Source organism: Bombina bombina, chromosome 7 (genome assembly GCF_027579735.1).
Source record: "Bombina bombina isolate aBomBom1 chromosome 7, aBomBom1.pri, whole genome shotgun sequence".
NCBI lineage: Eukaryota > Metazoa > Chordata > Amphibia > Anura > Bombinatoridae > Bombina > Bombina bombina.
Window position 1 is genome coordinate 554,663,463 of NC_069505.1, and position 27,295 is coordinate 554,690,757.

Here is a 27,295-nt window from a genome sequence, read left to right on the forward strand (position 1 = left end):
GCGGTGCCTTCATTTTGCTTAAGGGCAGAAGAGCTTCCGGGAACATGAGTGTAGTTAACTATTTCCGGGGTGAGAAGTCAGCAGTTGCTCGCTGCACGTTGGGGAAACAGCCGAAACGGTAATGTATGATGATGTCATAGCCGGTGTGTGCTGCTGACCAGAGGGCTAACAAAACCCTTTAATGCATGGTGTGTATTATAGTGTGTGTAGGCCATGTGCCCTGCCCCTTCCTGTAGCCCTCTGGTTGCTGGGTGATATTTTATGTTATTGCCACTGTGCTGGGGCGTTAGTTGTGTGTAGAATTAAAGTCAATGTTTTATTTATGCTTTCGAAATTATTCATTACATTGCAGTAGATCTGCATACAAAATAAATAGTTTGAGCATTTAAAACATCAGTACTTTACTGTGGCCATTTGTGCAGAGTCTATTACTTCCTGTCGCAACCCCACAATGGGGCTGTGGACTCTACAGGGAGGCAAAGGGGTAGATCTTCCTTTGAAGTGGTTGCTAGGAGACACCTACACTAGCTCCAGACAGTTTCTTGTCCATGCTCAGCAGAGGCATTTTCCTGCAAAAAATAAGTGACAGCAGAACTTAAGTTTTATAATAGTAGCCTCCTTATCTCACTAAAGGCAGTGGCTACACTGAGAATTTCTAAGTGCACATTTTGTAAGAAAATAAATGCGTTTGTATTTAGCACAATCTGTCTTTTTATGTTTACCTTGATTTAATATATTTTATTTATTCATTTTTTGTAACTAAAGGACCATTGTTTTATAAACCTTTAACCCAAGTCAGGTTTAGGATCTATTTTGTTTGGTTAATCAGCTCCTTTGTTTGTATTAATGGGCAGGGGGTCTGACCATTCCTGTGTCCATTGTCTCCTGGCCAATCCTGCCATAGTATTACTAATGACTGATGTTCAGGACAGCAAAATAATCCACACAGCATAAGTCCACTTCCTTTTACCTTTATTGGAACATAAGGGTCATAAGTATGGCATGATTAAGGGCTAGGTGTTAGAAATGTTGCCTGTTCTACTTATGACCCATATGTTCCAAAAAAAAGTAAAAGGATGTGGATTATTTGTACCTGTTGGGGTTTATGTAGTGACCCTTATCCTTAATTGCACAGGATAAATTAACTAATGGAACTGAGGTGTGTCCTGGATCCAAAGTGTTTTACTGTTAGGGACAGCCAATCAGGCAGTAAATGTTGGATTTTAGTCATACACACTTGTCCAATCAAGCTTTAAAGGGATTAAAAAAAAAAAAAGTTTTTTTCTTTTATGATTTAACCCCTTAGTGACCAGAGCACTTTTCCATTTTCTGTCCGTTTGGGACCAAGGCTATTTTTACATTTCTGTGGTGTTTGTGTTTAGCTGTAATTTTCCTCTTACTCATTTACTGTACCCACACATATTATATACCGTTTTTCTCGCCATTAAATGGACTTTCTAAAGATACCATTATTTTCATCATATCTTATAATTTACTATAAAAAAAATATAAAATATGAGGAAAAAATGGAAAAAAACACACTTTTTCTAACTTTGACCCCCAAAACCTGTTACACATCTACAACCACCAAAAAACACCCATGCTAAATAGTTTCCAAATTTTGTCCTGAGTTTAGAAATACCCAATGTTTACATGTTCTTTGCTTTTTTTGTAAGTTATAGGGCAATAAATACAAGAAGCACTTTGCTATTTCCAAACCACTTTTTTTCAAACTTAGCGCTAGTTACATTGGAACACTGATATCTTCCAGGAATCCCTGAATATCCCTTGACATGTATATATTTTTTTTTAGAAGACATCCCAAAGTATTGATCTAGGCCCATTTTGGTATATTTCATGCCACCATTTCACCGCCAAATGCGATCAAATAAAAAAAATTGTTCACTTTTTCACACATTTTGTTACAAACTTTAGGTTTCTCACTGAATTTATTTACAAACAGCTCGTGCAATTATGACACAAATGGTTGTAAATGCTTCTCTGGAATCCCTTTTTTCATAAATAGCAGACATATATGGATTTGGTGTTGCTTTTTGGTAATTAGAAGGCCGCTAAATGCCACTGCGCACCACACGTGTATTATGCCCAGCAATGAAGGGGTTAATTAGGGAGCATGTAGGGAGCTTGTAGGGTTAATTTTAGCTTTATTGTAGTGTAGTAGACAACCCTAAGTATTGATCTAGGCCCATTTTGGTATATTTCATGCCACCATTTCAACGCCAAATGCGATTAAATAAAAAAAAAAGTAAAATTTTTCACAATTTTAGGTTTCTCACTGAAATCATTTACAAACAGCTTGTGCAATTATGGCACAAATGGTTGTAAATGCTTCTCTGGGATCCCCTTTGTTGAGAAATAGCAGACATACATGGCTTTGGCGTTGCTTTTTGGTAATTAGAAGGCCGCTAAATGCCGCTGCGCATCACATGTGTATTATGGCTAGCAGTGAAGGGGTTAATTAGGTAGCATGTAGGGAGCTTGCAGGGTTAATTTTAGCTTTAGTGTAGAGATCAGCCTCCCACCTGACACATTACACCCCCTGATCCCTCCCAAACAGCTCTCTTCCCTCCCCCACCCCACAATTGTCCCCGCCATGTTAAGTACTGGCAGAAAGTCTGCCAGTACTAAAAAAAAAAGCTATCCTTGATAAAAAATAAATAAAAAAAAAAAGGCATACTTACATATGCTGCTCTGGAGGATCCCCCCTTAGCCACCAACCTCCCTGATACCCCCCAAACAGCTCTTTACCCATCCCCCTCTAACTTATTAGTAGCCATCTTTGGTACTGGCAGCTGTCTGCCAGTACCCAGTTTATAGTAAAATATGTTTTTATTTTTATTTTTTAAATGATTTTCTGTAGTGTAGCTTGCCCCCCCCCCAAAAGACCAACCCACCACCCCTCCCAGATCTCTTAGATTCACATATATGTAAATAAATTTGGCAATCACTGCCACTTTAATCCCATCACTTTTCTGTAGTGTAGCGGTTCCCACCCGCTTCCTACCCCTCCGCGCGCGCACCCTCGTGCACGCGCGCGCGCCCGGCGTTCCCGCCCACGATCCCGCCCCCCTCCACATGATACAGCCCATCGATGGCCGCCCACCCGCCTCCCAGACTGGCTCCCACCCACCAACGAAACCGGCCATCGATGTCCGGTACAGAGAGGGCCACAGAGTGGCTCTCTCTGCATCGGATGGCCAAGGGGGGTTATTGCAGGATGCCTCGATGTTGAGGCATCACTGCAATAACCAGAAAGCAGCTGGAAGCGAGCAGGATCGCTTCCAGCTGCTTTCCAGACCAAGGACGTACGCCACACGTCCTCGGTCATTAAGTGTATTTTTTTAGAGGACGTGTGGCGTACGTCCTTGGTCGTTAAGGGGTTAAATAGAGCAGTGATGGCTAACTTTGGCACCCCCTGATGTTTGGGAACTACATTTCCCATAATGCTCAACTGGAGTACAGAGTGCCTTAAATGGACAGTGTACACTCATTTTCATATAACTGCATGTAATAGACACTACTATAAAGAATAAGATGCACAGATACTGATATACAAATCCAGTATAAAACTGTTTAAAAACTTACTTAGTAGCTCTCAGTTTAGCTCTGTTGAAAAGGTAGTTGGAAAGCCCACCACAAGTGGGAAATAAGACACTCCGCCTCCCCCTTCTTTTGCATATGAAAAGACCCTTTACACAAACAGGAGCAAGCTGGAGTAGATAGCTGACGGTATTATCATAAAACTTTGGGGCTTGGTTAGGAGCCTGAAAATCAGGGCAATGTTATTGAAAAATAAGCAAAACTATACATTTAAATAAAAAACGGAAAAAAAACTTTATGGGCTATATAAATAGATCTACAAAACATTTATGCAATGAAAATGAAAGTGTATAATGTCCCTTTAACATCATAGCAAATGTAGTTTTAAAACATCTGGGATGCCAAGGTTAACAATCACTGAGATAGAGCATGCAGTTTTAAACACGTATCCAATTGACTTTTGTTATATAATTTGCTTCATTCTCTTGCTATGCTTTATTGAAAATAATTCCTAAGTAGGCTTAGGAGCAGCAAAGCACTTTTGGGAGCTAGGTGCTGATTAGTGGCTTTTGTAATTTGCTGACCAGATGTGCTCAGCTCCCCGTAGTGTAGGGATGGGGAACCTTGGCCCTCCTGATGTTTCAGAACTACATTACCCATGATGCTTAGACACTCTGAAGTCCAGTTAAGCATCATGGGAAATGTATTTCTGAAACACCTGGAGGGCCAAGGTTCCAGTTCCCTGCTGTAGTGCATTGTTGTTTAAAATTGTATGCTCTGTCTGAATCAGGAAAGAAAATTGTTGGATTTCATATTGCTTTAGTCTAGCATAGGGTGGTGGGAGACTAGAGTAGGCTCAGACATTTTTTATTCACTTTGATTAGAGCTATTGGATCACGCAGTTGTATGACTTGTGCTTCTGATCTAGTCATTGACTCAGATCCATCATTAATTAGTTCATTTCTCAGAAGGTTTATTATCCTCATTGTTTTTAAACCCATCATTAATTAGTTCATTTCTCAGAAGGTTTATTATCCTCATTGTTTTTAAATACTTTTGATTTTATATTTCCTTTATTGTGTAAAATATCGATTCATATATTGTGAAAACCATCATGGATCCATGAAACATTGGTTTATATTGTATTTAATGTATATCATCTGTTTTAATTGTATTAAAATGTTTTTATAATCCATTTACTTGTTTATACCTGCCATTTGCTTAGTTGGCGCCTAGGCCCTTCCATTACAATTGACTCAGATTCAATCAGAGATTTTTATGTTCTGTTAACATTGAAAGGTTCCTTTTTATTTGTTCAAATCCTATAGTGTAAGATTTTTGTTAAAATTGGGCTGTCTTAATTCGCTGTTCCCATTGCAAATAACAGTAACAAATCAGAATTCAATGTTAGTCCAAAATAACGTGCACAAACGTTTTAGGCAGGTGTGAAAAAATACTGTAAAGTTAAAAATGCTTTCAAGTAGAAATGTTTAATAGTTTATTTTGATCAATTAACAAAATGCAAAGTGAGTGAACAGAAAAACATATAAAGCAAATATATATTTGTTGTCACCACCATTTGTGAAAACGGCATCAGTTCTTTTAGGTGCTAAACTAGCTGCTTAAAGGGATACTAAATCCAAAATGTATTCTTTCATGATTTAGATAGAGCAGCAAATGTTCTCCTATTATCAATTTTTATTTGTTCTTTTGGTATCTTTATTTAAAAAGCAGGTATGTAAAGCTTAGGAGCCGACCCATTTTTGGAAGGAACCTGGGTTAACCTTGCTTTTTGGTTGGCTGAATGTAGTCACCAATAAGCAAGCGCTATCCAGGGTGCTGAACCTAAAATAGACCGGCCCCTAAGCTTTACATTTCTGCTTTTTAAATAAAAATAGCAAGAGAACGAAGAAAAAATGATAATAGGAGTAAATTAGAAAGTTGCTAAAAATTGCTTGCTCTATCTGAATCATGAAAGAAACAATTTGGGTTTAGTATCCCTTTTTAAAAAAAAAAAAGAAATAAAAAAAAAAGAAATCACACAACAATCTTGTAGTCTGACAGCCAGTACTTTTGTTTTGCCTTTTTTGGTATAGCTCTTATATATTTTCTGTTCTTGTATTTGCAGATGGCGCAGCAATTACAGGAGAAGTTGCAGTCCGAAGTCACCAAATATCAGCAACTCCAAAAAGGTACTATCAACTGAATATCGCAGCATACTAAAGTATGCAGGGACGTTCAACATTCTAACCCATGGGAGCTGAAGATCAATATTTTAGCAGCCTTAAAGGGACAGTAAACACCAATTTTCATTAAACTGCATGTAATAGACACTACTATAAAGAATAATATGCACAGATACTGATATCAAAATCCAGTGTAAAACCTTTTAAAAACTTAGTTAGAAGCTCCCAGTTTAGTACTGTTGATGAGTTTAGGCTGGGACACTGACTAAAAGGGGCTGAGAGCAGACCCTCGCCTGCATATGAAAAGACCCATTATACAAACAGAAGCAATCTTGAGTCTGTGTACATCAGTACACATCTAAAACTCTGGGGCTTGGTTTGGAGTCTGAATATCAGCACAATGTTATTTAAAAATAAGCAAAACTACATTTTTACAAAAAAAAAATCAGATGGGCTATATTAATGATCAATTACAAAACATTTATGCAAAGAAAAGTCTAGTGTACAATTTCCCCTTTTAAAGGGACATTCATGTCAAAACTAAAATGTGCATTTCACTTTTGAATATATAGGCCTTTTTACAGTATACTTGCATTGGCAAAAATGTTTCTAGTAAAAGCTGTCACTGTTTTATGTTAAAGCTTTTATTATACATGTGCACATAAACCATATCTAAATATGCTCAAGCAACAGTCTTTTGAACAGTGTCAGCTCAGGGAGCTAATTATGCCTTGTATCGTGCTGGCGATGACTCAATCTACATGATACAAGTTGAAGGGACAGTCTAGTATAAATTAAACTTTCATTATTCAGATAGGACAAAGTACACATGGGCCATAAAGATAACACTGTGTTCAGACCAGGGATAGGCAAGGTGTCCGTACACGGTAACTGGTGTCCGTGAGTAGCCCTTGCAGTGTCCGCCACAACCTTAGTATATGTTTTGTTTCTGATTAAATAATAGGAATAAAAAAAATATGTAGTGTGAATAAAGTTAGTGGCTTGTCAAGAGACTGCTAGCAATATTGGGTGATTCGTTATGGAATAAATAAAGCCTGAGTAAAATACTGGATGTGTATCTACATCTTTATAATAACACCCAGCTCTATACAAAGACACAGTAGTGACACTGGCACATGCGTATAGCCAGACATGGGCTGGTTATGGGGTCAGTGGTATCTGCATCAGTATAATAGCACCCAGCTCTATACAAAGACACATTAGTGACACTGGCACATGCATATAGCCAGACATGGGCTGGTTATGGGGTCAGTGGTATCTGCATCAGTATAATAGCACCCAGCTCTATACAAAGACACATTAGTGACACTGGCACATGCATATAGCCAGACATGGGCTGGTTATAGTTTCAGTGGTATCTGCATCAGAATAACAACACCCAGCTCTATATAATGACACAGTAGTGACACAGGCACATGGGTATAGCCAAAGGAGGGCTGGTTATAGGATCAGTGGTATCTGCATCAGTATAATAACACCCAGCACTATATAATGACACAGTACTGACACTGGCACATGGGTATAGCCAGAGGAGGGCTGGTTATAGGAGCAGTGGTATCTGCATCAGTATAATAACACCCAGCGCTATATAATGACACTGGCTTATGCGTATAGCCAGACAAGGGCTGGTTGTAGGGTCAGTGGTATCTGCATCAGTATAATAACACCCAGCGCTATATAATGACACAGAAGTGACACTGGCACATGGGTATATCCAGAGGAGGGCTGGTTATAGGATCAGTGGTATCTGCATCAGTATAATAATACCCAGCTACATATAATGACACAGTAGTGACACTGGCACATGGGTATATCCAGAGGAGGGCTGGTTATAGGGTCAGTGGTATCTGCATTAGTATTATAACACCCAGCTACATATAATGACACAGAAGTGACACTGGCACATGGGTATAGCCTGACAAGGGCTGGTTATAGGGTCAGTGGTATCTGTATCAGTATAATAACACCCAGCACTATATAATGACACAGTAGTGACACAGGCACATGGGTATAGCCAGAGGAGGGCTGGTTATAGGGTCAGTGGTATCTGCATCAGTATAATAACACCCAGCTACATATAATGACACAGTAGTGACACTGGCACATGGGTATAGCCAGACTAGGGCTGGTTATAGGGTCAAGGGTATCTGAATCAGTATAACAACACCCAGTGCTATATAATGACACAGTAGTGACACTGGCAAATGGGTATAGCCAGAGGAGGGCTGGTTATAGAATCAGTGGTATCTGCATCAGTATAATAACACCCAGCTACATATAATGACACAGTAGTGACACTGGCACATGCGTATAGCCAGAGGAGGGCTGGTAATAGGATCAGTGTTATCTGTATCAGTATAATAACACCCAGCACAATATAATGACACGGTAGTGACACTGGTACATGGGTATAGCCTGACAAGGGCTGGTTATAGGGTCAGTGGTATCTGCATCAGTATAATAACACCCAGCACTATATAATGACACAGTAGTGACACTGGCACATGGGTATAGCCAGAGGAGGGCTGGTTATAGGGTGAGTGGTATCTGCATCAGTATAATAACACCCAGCACTATATAATGACACAGTAGTGACACTGGCACATGGGTATAGCCAGACAAGAGCTGGTTATAGGGTCAGTGGTATCTGCATCAGTATAATAACACCCGGCACTATATAATGACACAGTAGTGACACTGGCACATGGGTATAGCCAGAGGAGGGCTGGTTATAGGAGCAGTGGTATCTGCATCAGTATAATAACACCCAGCACTATATAATGACATAGTAGTGACACTGGCACATGGGTATAGCCAGAGAGGGCTGGTTATAGAATCAGTGGTATCTGCATCAGTATAATAACACCAAGCACTATATAATGACACAGTAGTGACGCTGGCTCATGGGTATAGCCAGAGGAGGGCTGGTTATAGGATCAGTGGTATCTGTATAATAACACCCAGCACTATATAATGACACAGTAGTGACACCGGCACATGGGTATAGCCAGAGAAGGGCTGGTTATAGAATCAGTGGTATCTGCATCAGTATAATAACACCCAGCACTATATAATGACACAGTAGTGACACTGGCACATGGGTATAGCCAGAGGAGGGTTGGTTATAGGGTCAGTGGTATCTGCATCAGTATAATAACACCCAGCACTATATAATGACACAGTAGTGACACTGGCACATGGGTATAGCCAGAGGAGGGCTGGTTATAGGAGCAGTGGTATCTGCATCAGTATAATAACACTCAGCACTATATAATGACATAGTAGTGCCATTGGCACATGGGTATAGCTAGAGGAGGGCTGGTAATAGGATCAGTATTATCTGTATCAGTATAATAACACCCAGCACAATATAATGACACAGTAGTGACACTGGTACATGGGTATAGCCAGATGAGAGCTGGTTATAGGAGCAGTGGTATCTGCATCAGTTTAATAACACCCAGCACTATATAATGACACAGTAGTGACACAGGCACATGGGTATAGCCAGAGGAGGGCTGGTTATAGGAGCAGTGGTATCTGCATCAGTATAATAACACCCAGCACTATATAATGACACAGTAGTGACACAGGCACATGGGTATAGCCAGAGCAGGGCTGGTTATAGGAGCAGTGGTATCTGCATCAGTATAATAACACCAAACACTATAAAATAATGTTTTTAATTTTAAATGTACCTTGGTGTCCTTTACTAAGATCTGTACTTTGGAAAATGTCTGCCATAGCCTTTGTCTGTGCCTATCCCTGGTTCAAGCACGGGGTTATTTAAGATTTAGCACAAAACAATGCTAAATTTAAGACAATAGATAATATTTTTTAAACAATAAAAATTTTCAGTCAACTGTCTACAAATAAAGTTATCACAAGTTTTATGGTGCATGAGACTTGCTTGTTTCCATATGTATCCCTGTCTCTATTGCTGCACTGTCACAGCCCACAACACGCCACAGGTTGCCCCTCTAAGTTACCTAGTGCCAATTAATTTAAAATGAATCACACATTAATAGAAATAGGTTTTCAAACTCCAGGGACACCTTTCCCCTCTCTTTGTGCACAATTAAGATCACTTGTTAAAATGGTTCATTAAAGGATAAATAAAAGCGGAATTTGTGAAGAAATAATAGGGACAATGTAATGAATATCTGTCAATTGAACAGAAGGATCAAATGTGCAGAATATCTATGGAAGTGTATTTATGTAATTTAAGTAAGGAGTAGACTATGTAACAATTTAATTTACCACTGTCTTGTTGAGGGTGAATAGTTTGTAATGTAGACTCAGTGAACAAGTATTAGCTTATTCATAAAATACTAGCAGGAAATGAACACATATATAAGCAGGTGTTATCTTTAGGGTTAATGTCATAGATAGAACAACGCAATTCAAAATAAGAGGAGATTTAACAGGCCTGACAGACTACCCCAAGATATGCGAACAGCTGGCAGTTACGTACAACTTAATAATCCTGTGACTGAGAGTAGTGAGCAGACTATGCGCAAGGTTTGATTAAAACAATATTATAGTGACTGGTAAGTACTTACTATGAGAGTCCAGCAGCGGGTAGACTGTCCGCTTCCTTACACACTCCTGCTTGTTTGACCGCAAAGCGCTGATCAGCTGTGTGGGCGGGTCCTTTACCTGAGAGCCAGGCTAGAGCGATGCGTCACTGAAGAGTGCTGACGCTTCAGGTTCTGTAGGTAGGGCTTGATAGGGGGAGGATTCACAGGTTGTCCGTAGTGGATAATTCCAATAACAATGTGCTAAGGAGAACTAGACAACTTCCTAATTTACTTTTATCACCAATTTTGCTTTGTTCTCTTGGTATTCTTAGTTGAAAGCTAAAACTAGGAGGTTCATATGCTAATTTCTTAGACCTTGAAGACTGCCTCTAATCTGAATGCATTTTGACCACTAGAGGGCATTAGTTCACATGTTTCATATAGATAACATTGAGCTCATGCACGTAAAGTGACTTAGGACTGAGCACTGATTGGCTAAACTGCATGTCTGTCAAAAGAACTGAAATAAGGGGGCAGTCAGCAGAAGCTTTGATACAAGATAATTACAGAGGTAAAAGTATATTAATATAACTGTGTTGGTTGTGCAAAACTGGGGAACGGGTAATAAAGGGATTATCTTTCTTTTTAAAAGACAACAATTCTGGTGTTGACTGTCCCTTTAAAGCAACAGTACAGATCCTCAATAGGACAACTAACATGACTGACAATGAGTCACCTTGCAATTACAAGAGAGTAATTCTCTTTGCCTGTGCAAGGAGGTGGTAAAGTTTTAGGTGTCTGAAGATTCTTCAATCAAGAGTTTATTTTTTAAATCCGAGCAGGTTGTTCTTTTTTTCATAGGGTCTAGCTGTGGTCCACGTCAGTCTCTTCAGCAGAGCGGTAGTGGCTTTTACGCATTTGGAAACTGGTGGGGTTTAATTCTCACTGTGCCTTCCGTATTTGGTGCTGCCCTATCCTGAAAGCCTGATTAAGTTTAGTCATTCTTTTGTTTGTGTTCCACGGCTCTATGGGGGGAGGATGCCTTCTCATATCTGTGAGCTGCCCTGCTGCCGGGCAGATTGGAGTCGGGTAAGGGCCTTATTTTATTTCTTTGCTGCAAAGAAGGTTTATGGCACTTTTCTGTGTATGGGGACTGTAAATCCTATGTGGGGTTTTTATTCAGGCAATATGTGGGTAAAGATGGATCAAGGGACTTTGCAAGATGTTACATGTAGCTTATGCTTTGATGATAATGTGGAACCTCCAATCCCTTTTTGTTTATCATGTATTGATAGGACATTGCATTATAGGAATAGACTTTTTGAATCTGAGCCGTCATTAGCTAAGGCGGATGCTGTTCAGGGGTCTCCTATTCAGGATATGTTGCAGCTTTCTCCTCAAACGTCCCATACTTTAGTGTCTACCCATGCAGTGCCCAGTGTTTCTTCAATTTCTCCAGTTGGTGTTTCCTTGCAGGACATTGCTACCCAGATCTCTTGTGCGGTAACTGATGCACTGGCGGCTTTTCCCATGCTACAGGGGAAGCTTAAAAGGAGGTGTAGGGATTCAGGGAGTAAGGTGACCTGAATCAGGTGTGGCTATGTCGAATGTTTCTTCCCATAAGTTTGAGGGGGAGGATTCTTCTATAGGGTCTGTCCCTGATCCGGGAGCGGATCTTGTGGGGGCAGACTTTCTTTTTTCGCTGAGGCTTGGATTCAGGATGTTCCGGATCCTTGGGCGGTGGACATAGTGTCCCACGGATACAAATTAGGAGTTCAATAGTTTTCCTACCTGGGGCAGGTTCCTTCTTTCAAGATTATCTGTAGACCAGATAAAGAGAGAGGCGTTCTTACGTTGTGTCCAGGATGTTTCTGACCTGGGAGTGATAGTTCCTGTTCCAAAACAGGAGCAGGGTCTGGGATTTTACTCCAATCTGTTTGTGGTTCCCAAAAAGGAGGGGACTTTCAGACCAATTCTAGATCTCAAAAGTGTAAACAAATTCCTCAGAGTTCTGTCTTTCAAGATGGGACACTATTCGTTCCATTCTTCCTCTGGTTCAAGAGGGCCAGTTCATGACAACAGTAGATTTGAAGGTTGTGTATCTGCATATTCCCATCCACAGGGACCATCACAAGTGTCTGAGGTTTGCGTTACTAGACAGACACTTTCAGTTTGTGGCTCTTCCATTCGTCTTGCAACAGCTCCCAGGATTTTCTCAAAGGTCCTGGGAGCGTTGTTGTTGGCGGTGCTACATTTGTGGGGGGTTGCTGTGGCGCTTATCTGGAAGACATTCTGGTTCAGGTGCCATCTTTTCAACACGCAAACTCCCGCACGGAGATGTTATCTTTTCTACGTTATCACGGATGGAAGGTGAATTTAGGAAAAAGTTCCTTGGTTCCAGCTACAAGGGAAGTGTTCTTGGGAACCATAATAGATTCCCTATCAATGAAAATTATTTCTGACAGAGGCCAGAAAAACAAAAATATTCAACTAGTGTCTTGCCCTTCAGTCTTCTCCTCGGCCGTCAGTGTATGGAGGTAATTGGTCTTATGGTGTCGGCTATCATACCGTTTGTGCGGTTCCATCTCAGGCCTCTGCAGTTATGAATGCCCAGCCAATGGAACAGGGATTATGTGGACTTGTCTCTGCGTATAATTCTGGATCAGGCGGGAAGAGAATCCTTCCAGTGGTGGTTGTCTCAGGATCATCTCTCTCAGGGAACCTGCTTCCGCAGGCCTATCTGGGTGATTGTGGCCACGGATGCCAGCCTACTGGGATGGGGAGCAGTCTGCGACTTATTGAGGGTTCAGGGTTTGTGGTCTCCGGAGAAGTCTGTTCTTCCCATAAACATCCTAGAGCTGAGGGCAATCTTCAATGCTCTTCTGGCCTGGCCTCCGTTAGCTTCAGTCCAGTGTATCAGGTTTCAGTCGGACAACATAACTTCTGTGGCTTACATCAATCATCAGGGAGGAACTCTCGGAGTTCCTTGGCCATGACAGAGGTAGCCAAGATTATTCAGTGGGCGGAGATCCACAACTGCTGTCTGTTTGGGATTCACATTCCAGGGGTGGACAATTGGGAAGTGGGTTTTCTGAGCAGACAGACTTTTTATCCAAAGTGGGAGCTTCAACCGGAGGTGTTTTCAAGCTTGATTCTCAAGTGGGGCCGGCCGGAGCTGGATCTCATGGCATCTCGTCAGAATGCCAAGCTCCCGAGGTATGGGTCTCGGTCGAGGGATCCTCAGGCTTTACTGATAGATGCTCTGGCGGTTCATTGGAATTTACGTCTGGCATACGTATTTCCTCAGTTGGTTCTCCTTCCTCAGGTCATTGCTCAGATCAGACTGGAGATGGCATCGAAGATTCTCATCGTACCGGCGTGGCCTAGCAGAATCTGATATGGTGGAGACTTCCGTTAAGGAAGGACCTTCTACTTCAGGGGCCCTTCCTTCATCCAAATCTAGTTTCTCTAAAGCTGACTACTTGGAGATTGAACGTTTGATATTATCTAAGCTGTCATTGAGACTATGATTCAGGCTCTTAAGCCTGTGACTAGAAAGATTTACTATAAGATATGGCGTAAATATCTGTATTGGTGTGAATCCAGAGGGTTCTCTTGGAGTAGAGTTATTATTCCTAGGATTTTGTCTTTTCTCCAGGAAGGTCTGGAGAAGGGTTTAGCTGCTAGTACCTTGAAGGGTCAAATTTCTGCTTTATCTATTTTGTTACACAAGCATCTGGCAGATGTGCCAGATGTTCAATATTTTTGTCAGGCCCTGGTTAGAATCCGGCCTATGTTTAAGTTTGTTACTCCTCCTTGGAGTCTTAATTTGGTTCTTAGAGTTCTTCAGCAGGCTCCGTTTGAGCCTATGCATTCTTTGGATATTAAGATGTTATCCTGGAAGGTTTTGGTTTTTGGTTGCTATTTCTTCGGCTTAAAGAGTTTCGGAGCTTTCAGCGTTGCAGTGTGAATCTCCTTACCTTATTTTTCATTCTGATAAAGTAGTCTTGCGTACTGCCTTAGGTTTTCTTGCCTAAGTGGTTTCGGATAGGAATATTAATCAAGAAATCGTTGTTCCTTCTTTGTGTCCTAATCCTTCCTCTCATAAGGAGCGTTTGTTGCACAACCTGGATGTTGTTCGTGCGTTGAAATATTATTTGCAGGCGACTAAGGATTTTCACCAGTCTTTTTTTTTTTTTTTTTTTTTTTTGTTTGTTTGTTGTTTTCTCTGGGAAGCGCAAGGGTCAGAAAGCTATGGCAACTTCTTTCTTTTTGGCTGAGGAGTATTCTCTTGGCATACGAGACTGCTGGACAGCAGCCTCCTGAGAAAATCACGGCTCATTCCACGAAGGCCGTTTCTTCTTCTTGGTCCTTCAAAAATGAAGCTTCTGTGGAACAGATTTGCAAAGCTGCCACTTGGTGATCTTTACACACTTTTTCTAAATTTTACAAGTTTGAAAATTTTGCTTCAGCTGCTCTTCAAGCAGTGGTGCCTTCTGTTTAGGTTAACTGTCTTGTCCCTCCCGTATCTGTGTCCTCTGGCTTGGGTATTGGTTCTCAGCAGTAAATATGATGATCCGTGGACTCACCGTGTCATTAGAAAGAAAAGAAAATGTATGCTTACCTGATAAATTTTTCTTTCTTGACACGGTGAGTCCACGGCCCGCCCTGTATTTTTCAGACAGTTTGTTTTTTTTTCTGTAAACTTCAGGCACCTCTGCACCTTTATGTTACTTCCTTCCCCTTTGGTAGAATGACTGGGGATTGTGGGTAGGGAAGTGATATTTAACAGTTTTGCTGTGGTGCTCTCTGCCTCCTCCTGCTGGCCAGGAGTGATATTCCCAACAGTAATTATAATGATCCGTGGACTCATTGAACCGTGTCAAGAAAGAAATTTATCAGGATAAGCATAAATTTTCTTTTTTTTTACCTCTGTGATTACCTTTTTATTTATTATCTATTGACTTGTATTTTATCCAATTAGTGCAGTGTCTGCCACAACCCACGGGCGTTGGCACCATATTGGCTCACATGAACTAACAGTCTCCTGTTGTGAAAATCAAATAAAAAAAAGCATGTGATAAGAGGCTATCTTAATGGCTTAGAAACAGGCAGAATTTTAGAGGTTTAAATGTTATAAAGTATATTAATATAACAATGTTGGTTGTGCATAGCTGGGAAATGGGTAGTAAAGGTGTTATCTATCTTTTTAAACAACTATTTTGGTGTTGACTGTCCCTTTAAGCAAATGCACATGTATTGCAAAAATGCTGCTAACCCCATCTAAAAGGCTCTAATCTGCTTTACAAATTTTGTGTTTTACGTAACTTTAAATACAATGTTTTATGAAGCTGTTTACATTACCAAAGCCATTTGCCACCAGTAATACCACCTGCTTGAGTAACACTAAGTAAAACTCTGTGTTTGGTTTTTAGATATCAGCACCAGTATGTCTGCCCGTCAGAAGCTGGAGGCACAGCTGACAGAGAATAATATAGTAAAAGAGGTATGTATACATTACTGGGTGTATTCTCCATTCATGTCTCTAGGTCCGATAGCATAGTTCTAGCATTTCATATAGGAGTTTTATATAGGTGTGTGTGTGTGTGAACACACAGGGATAGGTGGAAATATTACTATAGTATATTGTGTTAATGTCTTGACCCCCTGAGTCATCAACTTTATGTCAGTTTATCAAACCTATCACACAAACAACCCCCCCCCCCCCAATAAAAAACACAACACCTTTATTTGGTATTAAACTGTCCACAGCTTGTTTATTAAACAATTAAATATAAACACATAAATGACGGTTAAAAGCTACTAGAATTTACACACATCCACACACTGTAGTGAATGGCAGCTCCAAAGAATCTCCTTAAAGGGACACTGAACCCAAATTTTTTCTTTCGTGATTCAGATAGAGCATGCAACTTTCTAATTTACTCCTATTATCAAATTTTCTTTATTCTCTTTGTATCTTTATTTGAAAAGCAAGAATGTAAGTTTAGATGCCATCCCATTTTTGGTGAACAACCTGGGTTGTTCTTGCTGATTGGTAGATAAATTCACCTAATGATAAACAAGTGCTGTCCAGGGTCTGAACCAAAAACTGGCTGCCTCCTTAGCTTAGATGCCTTCTTTTTCAAATAAAGATAGCAAGAGAACGCAGAAAAATTGATAATAGGAGTAAATTAGAAAGTTGCTTAAAACTGCTGCTCTATCTGAATCACAAAAGAAAAGCATTGGGTTCAGTGTCCCTTTTAAAGGGTCAAGAAACCCATAATTTTTCCTTCATGATTCACATAGAACATATATTTTTAAACGACTTTCCAATTTACTTCTACTATATCTAATTTGCTTGGTTCTCTTGCTATCATTTGTTGAAAAGCATACCTCAGCAGGCTCAGAAGCTGGCAGCTAGCTACTGATTGGTGGCTGCACATAAATGCCTCTTGTCATTGGCTTACTGGTGTGTTTGGCTAGCTCCCAGTAGTGCATTGGTCATCTCTGTATCTTTTAATTATGGTCACAATGTATATTCATCAATGTATGTTTATCACAGTAGATTTTGATACACAGTATGTGTAGGCACATAAACACTGATAATGTAATGATGTACATACGGTGCACTGTTAAGTTTTGATATGCAATTTAAATTGATTGGTGTGTGGGTAGGAGGAGTTTAAAATTATGTATCTATAGTTGTTTGTTCACTTAGTTTTTGTCTGAGGAAGGGGTGCACTACCCTGAAACATCACCCTGGTCTAAGGACATTTTGTTTGTCCTTAGACCAGGGTGAATATATATATATATATATATATATATATATATATATATATATATATATATATATATATATATATATATATATATATATATATATATATCTATATATCTATATATCTATATCTATATATCTATATATATATCTATATATCTATATCGTTTTACAACGGTTCAATTTACACTGTCTCAGAATAACAACCTTTTTTTCCCCAGTCATGTGACTGCTATTGAGAAGCAGTGCATTTATTAAAATAGCCAGTAGGTGGAGCTGTCCGCTTGTGTTGCAGCAAAGCCAAGCAAGCTGAAATTAATCAGTTTAACCAGACCCGAGTTATAGAGCAGATTTCAAAGAAACAAGATCTTCCTGTCTATAAATCAGTCCAGATTGGAATGCATAGAAAGAACTGTTTGCAGAAAAATGCAAGTGAAGTCTGTGTTGTGTGATTATTTTATTAGGTTTATAATGCTGTTTAGCATTTAAAGTCTTCATTTCTAAGCTTTAAAAATAATGTATTCGGTGTCGTTATGACAATTTTGAGAGGGGCCTGGATCCTATCTCCCTCACTTCCCATTGACTTACATTATAAACTGGGTTTCAATTTACTACGGTTTTGATTTACAACCATATTATATATATTATATATATTATATATATGGGACAAGCCCAGGTACCACGTCAAGGTCCCTTCGAAAACCTGGGTCCCTAATTCGGCTATACAAGTCAGGGTTCACAGACTTATGTAATCTCCCTAGACATATACAAAACACGGAAGGGGACTGTATTCTCAGACAGGACCGGGTACGCATCCAATGACCCTGCAACATGCTCACCCCTGGGTGCTCACTGGCAATCACACAAAGCTGTGCTGTCCCCAGAGTCACAGGCAGTTAACCCCAGACAGATCTGGGTGCAAGAACCATAGGGAAAATTACAAAACAAACTAATACAACACACCGAGAAAGTCCAGCACTCGCTTACAAGCTCTCAGCTAAGATTAAAAGCAAAAATGGAAGGGTTCGTTACCGCATTTGGCCAAATGGGACAAGCCCAGGTACCACGTCAAGGTCCCTTCCAAAAACCTGGGACCCTAAACCAGCCAAACAATGCAAGCTCTCAATCCAACAAACTGGGAACAAGTGAAGGGTGCACAGATAATTATAATGTTCCTTGTGCCGGGAAAAGTAATCAGTGTAGTAATAACAATCTCCTGACCGCAACCGATAACCTTTATTTTATTTTTGTATACATGCCAGAGATCCTTGTTGCGCTGAGCTAATGAAGAATTACAGGCATCCGAATAAAGCTAAAAAAAAGGCTGTGTGTAGAATAGATGACATTTTGTGAAATTGTATATGGTAGTGTTTTTCAACTGTGGTCCTCAAGTAACCCCCAACAGGCCAGGTTTTCATTATAGCTGAACTAGAGCACAGGTGAAATAATCAGCTGATGGGTCAGAGCAGGTTAGTAACCATGATTACCGATCAGCTGATTATTTCATGATTCAAATAAGGCATGTAATTTTAAGCAACTTTCCAATTTTGCTTTGTTCTTTTGTTATTCTTAGTTGAAAGCTAAACCTAGGAGGTTCATATGCTAATTTCTTAGACCTTGAAGATCTCCTCTAGTCTGAAAGCATTTTGACAGTATTTCACCAATAGAGGGCGTTAGTTCATGTATTTCATATAGATAACATTGAGCTCACACACGTGAAACTCCTAGGAGTCGGCACTGATTGGCTAAAATGCAAGTCTGTCAAAAGAACTGAAATAAGGGGGCAGTTTGCAGAGGCTTAGATACAAGATAATTATAGAGGTAAAACGTGTATTATTATAACTGTTGGTTATGTAAAACTGGGTAATAAGTAATAAAGGGATTATCTATTTTTTTAAAAAAAATCTAAAATTCTGATGTTTACTGTCCCTTTAAGTACCGTGGTTGAGAAACAGTGGTGAATATAGGATGATTTATAGTGCACATTTTTATTTATTTTTTCTCTTACACAATAGGTATAGGAAGCTGTATATGTTGTCAGAATTAGTTGTTACCCCTATAGGTACTTTTTTGTTAGTTTAAAATGCATTTAATATTTGTATGGTTGGATATTATTCCTACTTATTTTCTACATAAATGGTGAGTGGTGTATAAGTAAACTTATACGGTTTATTCTTTTAATTTTTATTTAAACAAAACAAAAAACCATTGGTAAATAATAATACATTTTGGCTGTTTTGGGAATGTGGATTGATGCTAAATATAGGACCGTGTGTGTTTTATAATATTTAGGAAATAATAATTCCTATGCTGCTGTTATTACCATGTAAGAAAATTTACATTAACCCCTTTAAGCCGGCATCAATTGTTTAACATTTGGATGAAGTTCCAATGTGAACACTTGCTGTAAAAAATGAAATCACGCGACTGTTGATGCAATCACATGATTCAAAGCTGGGATCAGATCATGAGAGACGGCTTACATGGCAGGGGGCACCCCACTTCCAATTCTCGACTGTGTAAAAGGGGGAGGCTGTAGGAAGTTTCATGGTGTCTTAATGGCTTTAAAGCCCAGAGCTGTTAGGACGTCATACGTATAGGGTTTTTTTTTTTAAAAAAAAATTGCATTTTATATTGTGATTTCCTCCCCCCCATTTGGGTATTTCTGCAAACTAACATTATATGTTTATCTTTATTTCTAAAAATACTTTAGTCTTCTGAAGAAGAAAAAACAAGGTATAATTTTTGTGGGTACCTCACCAAAAAAAAGCCTCCCAAGCTCTGCAATGAAAGGGTTAATGGAGAGCTGTTTCCTGCCCCTGCTCACCTTGTATTCTGTCTATAAATAGGCGTCTGGCTACTGTAGTCACAGCTTTGTTTTGCCAGTTTATAAACCAGTGCTGGTCAGGAAGCCAGTTGGGTAGAACAACTTGTGTTGCCTTTTTAGGAAGTTGATCAGAGCTTCCTTCCCTTTTTTTTTATTTATTGAAAGAATAAGATCCCATTCTGCCTCCAAAGCTCTGTTTGTTTATATTGTGGAAGCCACTACTATGCAGATTGACATAGGTCATTTATGTTTGATATAATAAGTTAAACCACTAGTTTTTTTTAAAAAATATTCATTAGTAGATTTTTTTTAGATATATATATAAATGAATGTATTACTTTAACTTAGCTCCAATCTTGTACTTCCGCCCCCTCATATTTCCTTGTTTAATGGGTCTCTCTATGTAGTTTGGAATACGCGTTCAAATTTAATATTAAGTCAATTGGAAAGTTGTTCAAAATGGCATGCCCTATCTGAATCATGACAGTTTAATTTTGACTAGACTGGCCCTTTAAGCAACGCATGCACAATAGCACTCTATTCTATCAAACATGCATGTGCAATGAAATCCTCTAACTGCTCTGATGTAAACAATGAATCATGAGATTCATTGTTTACTTTTCCGACCGGAGCGGATATAATATTTACTTATTGTAACATTTATATTTATCCAAATATAATGCATCCTTGCAGACTTATGACTTGCATTACAATGTACTCTGGCGTCACTAGTTTTACGATACTCTGTTCACGATTGAGTCCTGGGATTCCCTTGAAAGCGAATTACGCATGCGTCAATCGTGAACAAGCATAGAGGTGGCCAGGATATTTTTATTGGATTACAAACACAAAAAGTCACCAAAATAATTATATATATATATATATATATATATATATATATATATCTCTTGCTTCTTGCACTCATTTGGATATTTCGTCTTTGGCCCAGGCGTCTCCTCTGATGATATTTTTATTGAAAAAGTGGCATCGCAAAAGTCTAGTTGACGTTTCAGTTCATGCAGTGAGCCGTTCTCAAGACAATCTTATATATACTTCAGCGTTTCAGACCACCATTCCCAAATGAATCTGCATTTGAATATATATACAGGTAGCCCTCAGTTTACGCTGGGGTTAGGTTCCAGAAGGAATGGTTGTAAATCGAAACCGTTGTAAATTGAAACCCAGTTTATAAGTCAATGGGAAGTGAGGGAGTTGGGTTCCAGGCCCCTCTCAAACGTGTCATAAGTAACACCTAATACATTTTTAATGCTTTGAAATTAAGAATGTAAATGCTAAACAGCATTATAAACCTAATAAAATAAACACACAACACAGAATATATAATTAAACTAAGTTAAATGAACAAAAACATTTGCTAAATAGCATTATAAACCTAATAAAATAATCACACAACACAGACTTCACTTGCATTTTTCTGCAAACCGTTCTTTCTATGCATTCCAATCTGGACTGAGTTATAGACAGGAAGATCTTGTTCCTTTGCAAGATGCTCGATAGCTCAGGTGTGGTTAAAGTGATTAATTTCAGCTTCCTTGGCTTGCATATCTTTGCTGCAACACAAGCGGACAGCTCCACCTACTGGTTATTTTAATCAATGCACTGCTTCTCAATGCTTTTCAATAGCAGTCACATGAACTGAAAAAAAAGGTTGTTGTTCTGAAACGGTGCAAATTGAACCATTGTAAACCGAGGGCCACCTGTATATGTGTGTGTATGTATGTATGTATATATATATATATATATATATATATATATATATATATATATACGTGCAGAGGAACAAAGACAGAAATTGGCATTTAACATTCATCAATTTTGTCAATAACTCATATTAATGTTTTATTTTAATCAAGTTACTACAGGCTTCTTTGCAGAAGAGTAAAGTTGACCATCACTTTAAATTTCAAATGACTAGTAGTTACTTTTCCTTCCTAATTCATCACGTGAGAGCCATCAGCCAATCACAAAATGCATATAAATTTATTTTGTGAATCTTGCACATGCTCAGTAGGAGCTGGTGCCTCAGAGTGCATATATAAAGACTGTGCACATTTAGATTATTAAATTGAAAAGTTGTTTAAAATTGTGTGCTCTATCTGAATCATGAAAGCTTAATTTTGACTTTAGTGGTCCTTTAAGCCACTGCTGCTTCTTTAATTACATTAATATTTTAAATATTCAACATATCAGTATAAATGTTTAGTTTCTACAAAGTACTTTTGTTTTTATAAAGTAATGGGTTTTCCTTTTTCTGTCTCTTCTGTTGAGGACAATTAGGAACATATGTAAAATGCATTGTGCAAACCAGGCTGTGTGAAATGTAGGATTGTTAAAGTAACTAACAGGGTTTGCACACAGCTAATTACGTGGTTACTGTCCTTTTAAAAAATTGTGATGGGGAATTACATTATGAGTTTAATATATCTCTGCAGGAATTATCTTTATTGGAGGAAAGTAACACGGTATTTAAACTGATTGGGCCTGTGCTGGTGAAGCAGGATTTAGACGAAGCAAGATCCACTGTCGACAAGAGACTGCAATATATAAACGGCGAGATGTGAGTATATTATACCTCTAGTATACAATGGGCTTCAGAGAGTCTGAGATCTTCCTTTTGGGAGGGCAGTGTTTGGGGTAGGGATAAAAGCCAGCTATGTATATATGCCTTTCCTGATTGGCTGACGTACTGTATCCTCATCTGGAACGGCCTAGGGCCTAAAGAGTGTCTCAGCATTATGGGAAATGTAGTTCCAAGGTTGCTGACCCCTGCTTTAACCTCTGCAAAGTGGTTAACGAGACACTGAACACAATTTTTCCTTTTGTGATTTGGATAGAGCATGCAACTTTCTAATTTACTCCTATTCATTTTTCTTCCTTCTCTTGTTATCTTTATTTGAAAAAGAAGGCATCTAAGCTAAGGAGTCAGACAATTTGTGGTTTAGAACGCTGGACAGCACTTCATTGGTGGGTGAATTTATCCACCAATCAGCAAGAACATCCCAGGTTGTTCTTCACCAAAAATGGGCCGGCATCTAAACTTACATTCTTGCTTTTCAAATGGAGATACCAAGAGAATGAAGAAAATTTGATAATATGAGTAAATTAGAAAGTTGCTTAAAATTGCTGCTTTATCTGAATAGCAAAAGAAAACATTTGGGTTCAGTGTCCCTTTTAAATATTTAAACACACGGATCTAGGTCTACAAAAAAGATCTCCCTAGAGCATCATAAACCTCACAGATGCAAATACAGACGAGAAATAAGTCATGGAGTACATTTCAGACTTAATATTCAAAATCTCTCTGTTCAGGTGAGATATTCTAAAACAATCCTCCAGCACTGCGAGATCACTAGTGACATTTTGCTTTACGTCTCCAAGGGGCGTTCCCTGCATTTCTGTATGTGAAGAGACAAGCCCAGTGTAATATAGCACTGCATGACATGACAGTTCTGCTGCATTTACACTTTGTGCTTTGTATTTTGTATCACTTTACAATTCAGATTAAATTGTATTACATTTAAATGCTGCACTTTCTATTTAGTATACAACAGTGTATTTAGGATTGTGATTTTACAGTTTCTGTCTAACTTTAACAAATTACGCTCCTGTAGCCACCAATTGGCAAGCGCAATCCAAGGTGTTGAACCAAAAATGGGCCGGCTCCTAAGCTTTCATTCCTGCTTTTTCAAATAAAGATACAAAGAGAACAAAGAAAAAATGATAATAGGAGTAAATTAGAAAGTTGCTTTAAATTGCATGCTCTATCTGAATCATGAAAAAAGAAAGGGTTTAGTGTCCCTTTAAGTGTGCACCATCATTTTAAACACCACTTGTTTAGAGAGCCTAAGGTGTTTGTACCATCTGGTAATGACTCAATTTTCTAAATGCTGACATGATACAAGCCCCACTGGTGCTCTGAACATCTGCAATATTTAAAAAGCTGGTGCACTTAGAATATCTAGCTATGCTTCATGTGCAGAGAACAATGCTAACACTAAAACAATGATAACTTTTACTAGAAGCATTTTTGCAAAATGTTTCTTTTCAAAGATGTAATTCATCTATGGGCATTTAAATTTTGACCGGAATGTCCCTTTAAGGTGTTTTAGCACTGATACAGTTTAGGTATTCTGGCAAACCTACACATATTCCTCTCTAATCTCCGTCTGATAACTAAATATATATTTTATATACACAAGAATATTCAACTAAACTTCCTAGTATGGCCACTGCTATTGCAAAGAATGATTTTCCTATGATTGTTGAGGCAAAACTGATAATCCACCTTAAAGGGATAGTAAACACCAAAAATGTTATTGTTTAAAAAGATAATCCCTTTATTTACCATTCCCCAGTTTTGCATAACCAACACTGTTATAGAAATATACTTTTTACCTCTGTAATTACCTTGTGTTTAAGCTTCTTCAGACTGCCTCCTTATCTCAGATCTTTTGACAGACTTGCATTTCAGGCAATTAGTGCTGACTCTTAAATGACTTCACATGCATTAGCACAATGTTATCTATATGAAAAACACAAACTAATGCCCTCTAGCTGTAAAAAAAACTGTCAAATGCATTCAGATAAGAGGCGGCCTTCAAGGGCTTAGAAATTAGCATATGAGCCTACCTAGGTTTAGCTTTCAACTAAGAATAACGAGAACAAAGCATAATTTGTGATAAAAGTAAATTAGAAAGTTGTTTAAAATTGCATGCCCTATCTGAACCATGAAAGTTTATTTTGGACTTTACTACCCCTTTTAAAAGAGTAAATGACTAGAGACAAAGTGAGGGAGGAGGGGAAAGTGAATAATAGTGAACAGAAAATTAGATAACCGTATTAACCCAAGCCTCCCTGGGATAAAGTTTAACAATCACAGTTTTCAGATGTATTTTCCAGCAATAAGAAAACAAAATAATTAAAAAAAATAAAAAATATGAATTTTTTATTGCAAAAAAGGTTATACTTTCAATAATTAAACATTCTATGCATTGATTAAATGTTGAGTTAAATGGTCCTTTTCATCATACAGGTGGTACTATGCATGATCGAATTATGTTTTTTAGTATGACTTCACTGAACAGGATAGTAAAATATAAGTGTTTAAAACGTTTACTGTGCCTTTAAATGTGGTCTGTTAAGAAAAGTTATATTGCACGGTGCCTTATTAGTTAAAGGGACATGAAACCCCACATTTTCCTTTCATAATTTAGATAATGAATACAATTTTCAACAACATTCTAATGTGCTTTATTCTAAAGATATCCTTTGTTGAAGAAATAGCAATCGTACACAGCAACTACTGAGCCTATTCAAATATGCTTTTCAACAAAAGGATATCAAGACAATGAAGCAAATTAGATAATAGAAGTTAATTGGTACTTAAAGGGACATGAAACCCACATTTTTTTCTTTCATATTAGAGCTCCCACGGCCACCCCCCAGATCCAGCTTTTTTTTTATTCCCCCCCCATATTTTAAGCTGCATGCAATACATCTAATGCAGACTGCACTGATAGCGTCACACAGTTTCCCTCTGCACGCTCCTGGCACAAACGGTCTTCCTTTGTTAGCATTTATAACCCAGGAAGAACGCTAGTGCCAGGAGCGTGCAAGCGCTATTGGTGCAGTCCTTGTTGGCTGTATTGACAGCAGTTTAAGATATGAAAGGGGGGGGGGGGTTGCTGACCTGTGGGCGGCCAAAGGAGCTCAAAAATACTGATTTTACTGATATGTAACTTATAACTAAGGCACCGTACTATATAACTTTTACTAATAGACCTTTTTAAAGACAAAGTAAGCCTTAAAGGAACAGTCAACTCCAAAAAGGTTAATGTTTAAAAGATAGATAATCCCTTTATTACTGATTCCCCAGTTTTGCATAACTAACACGGTTTATTAATACACTTTTTACCTCTGATTACCTTGTATCTAAGCCTCTTCTGTCAGCCCCCTAATCACATGACTATTTATTTAGTATCCGACTTGCATTTTAGCCAATTAGTGCAGTGTCTGCCACAACTCCCATGGGTGTGAGCACAATGCTGCCTATATGGCTCACCTAAATTAGCAGTGTCTTGTAAAAATCAAATAAAAAAGCATGTTATTAGGAGGCTTAGAAACAGACAGAAATGTAGAGGTTTTAATGTTATAAAGTAAATTAATAGAACAATGCTGGTTGTGCAAAACTGGGTTATGGGTAGTAAAGGCGTTGTCGTCTATCTTTTTAAACCATAACAATTTTGGTGTTGACTGTCACTTTTTTTATCTTTATGCTTTAATTGCTTTGTTTACGCTGCCATTTCACGTTTCTCATTTAGAAAAAGACACGAGATTGTCATGAAGGATCTGGAACAGAAATCTGAAAAGCACAGAACGACCCTCACTAAGCTCCAGCAAGAATACCAGCAAGCGCAGGCCAAGGGGCAGGTGAAGGCTTGAAGGGTTCCTATTAAACAATCTCACCAACAAAAGGACGTGCTCATGTTGCAAACCCTATCCCTGCTATAGTGCCGATGCGGGCGTAGGTTCCCACCGCCCATTTCCAACATATTATTTAAAGTGCTTGTGCTTAAAGGGACACTAAACCCTATATACATTTCATGAACTTCCCTTTAAAGGGACAGTCAACACCAGAATTTTTGTTGTTTAAAAAGATAGATAATCCCTTTATTACCCATTCCCCAGTTTTGCAAAACCAACACTGTTCTATTAATACACTTTTTACTTCTGTGACTAACTTGTATCTAAGCATCTCCTGACCGCCCCTAATCACATGACTTTTAGTTATTATCTATTGACTTGCATTTTAGCCAATTAGTGCAGTGTCTGCCACTAGCCACGGGCGTGATCACAATGCTATCTATATGGCCTACATGAGCTTGCTCTCCCCTGCTGTGAAAAGTAAATAAAATAGAGGCGGCCTTCAAAGGCTTAAAAATTATCATATGCGCCTTCCTAGGTTTGCTTTCAACTAGAATACCAAGAGAACAAAGCAAAATTGTTGATGAAAGTAAATTGGAAAGTTGTTTAAAATTACATGCCGTATCTGAAAAATGAAAGTTGTTTTTGTTTTTTTTTGTTTTTTTTGGACTTGACTGTCCCTTTAATTATTAGTGTCCCCATTTTTGAACCTAGGATTCATTTAATCAGTTGCTACACATCTTCATTGTAAAGCAGTGAAAGCTAGATTCCAACATGGAGGCACCTATAATTATAGGGAAGCGGAAAAATAACCTCAATAGGATGGTTCTAAATTGTATTTAGTGTTCAATGTCCCTTTAATGTTGAAATAAGGCAACAGGATGGGGAGGTTCTGATTGTAGATCTATCTGCTAAGGGGTTTGGCGATGTAATAAAACTCACTGACTCAAAAGCT

General features: G+C 38.6%; 1 protein-coding gene across 2 annotated transcripts; it reads left to right on the plus strand.

Annotated features, from left to right (window-relative positions):
* The first annotated feature begins 34 nt into the window (after window positions 1–34).
* PFDN6 (prefoldin subunit 6) lies at window positions 35–27,295 on the plus strand. 2 transcript variants are annotated; one of them, XM_053721889.1, is made up of 5 exons: window positions 35–118; window positions 5,690–5,753; window positions 15,724–15,794; window positions 22,350–22,474; window positions 26,238–27,295. In XM_053721889.1, exons 2-5 carry the CDS (start codon window positions 5,690–5,692, stop codon window positions 26,356–26,358), a joined length of 381 nt encoding a protein of 126 aa, XP_053577864.1. In that variant the 5' UTR covers window positions 35–118; the 3' UTR covers window positions 26,359–27,295. The 2 variants fall into 2 exon arrangements, with proteins under 2 accessions (XP_053577864.1, XP_053577863.1); XM_053721888.1 differs by lacking the exon at window positions 35–118 and adding an exon at window positions 142–188.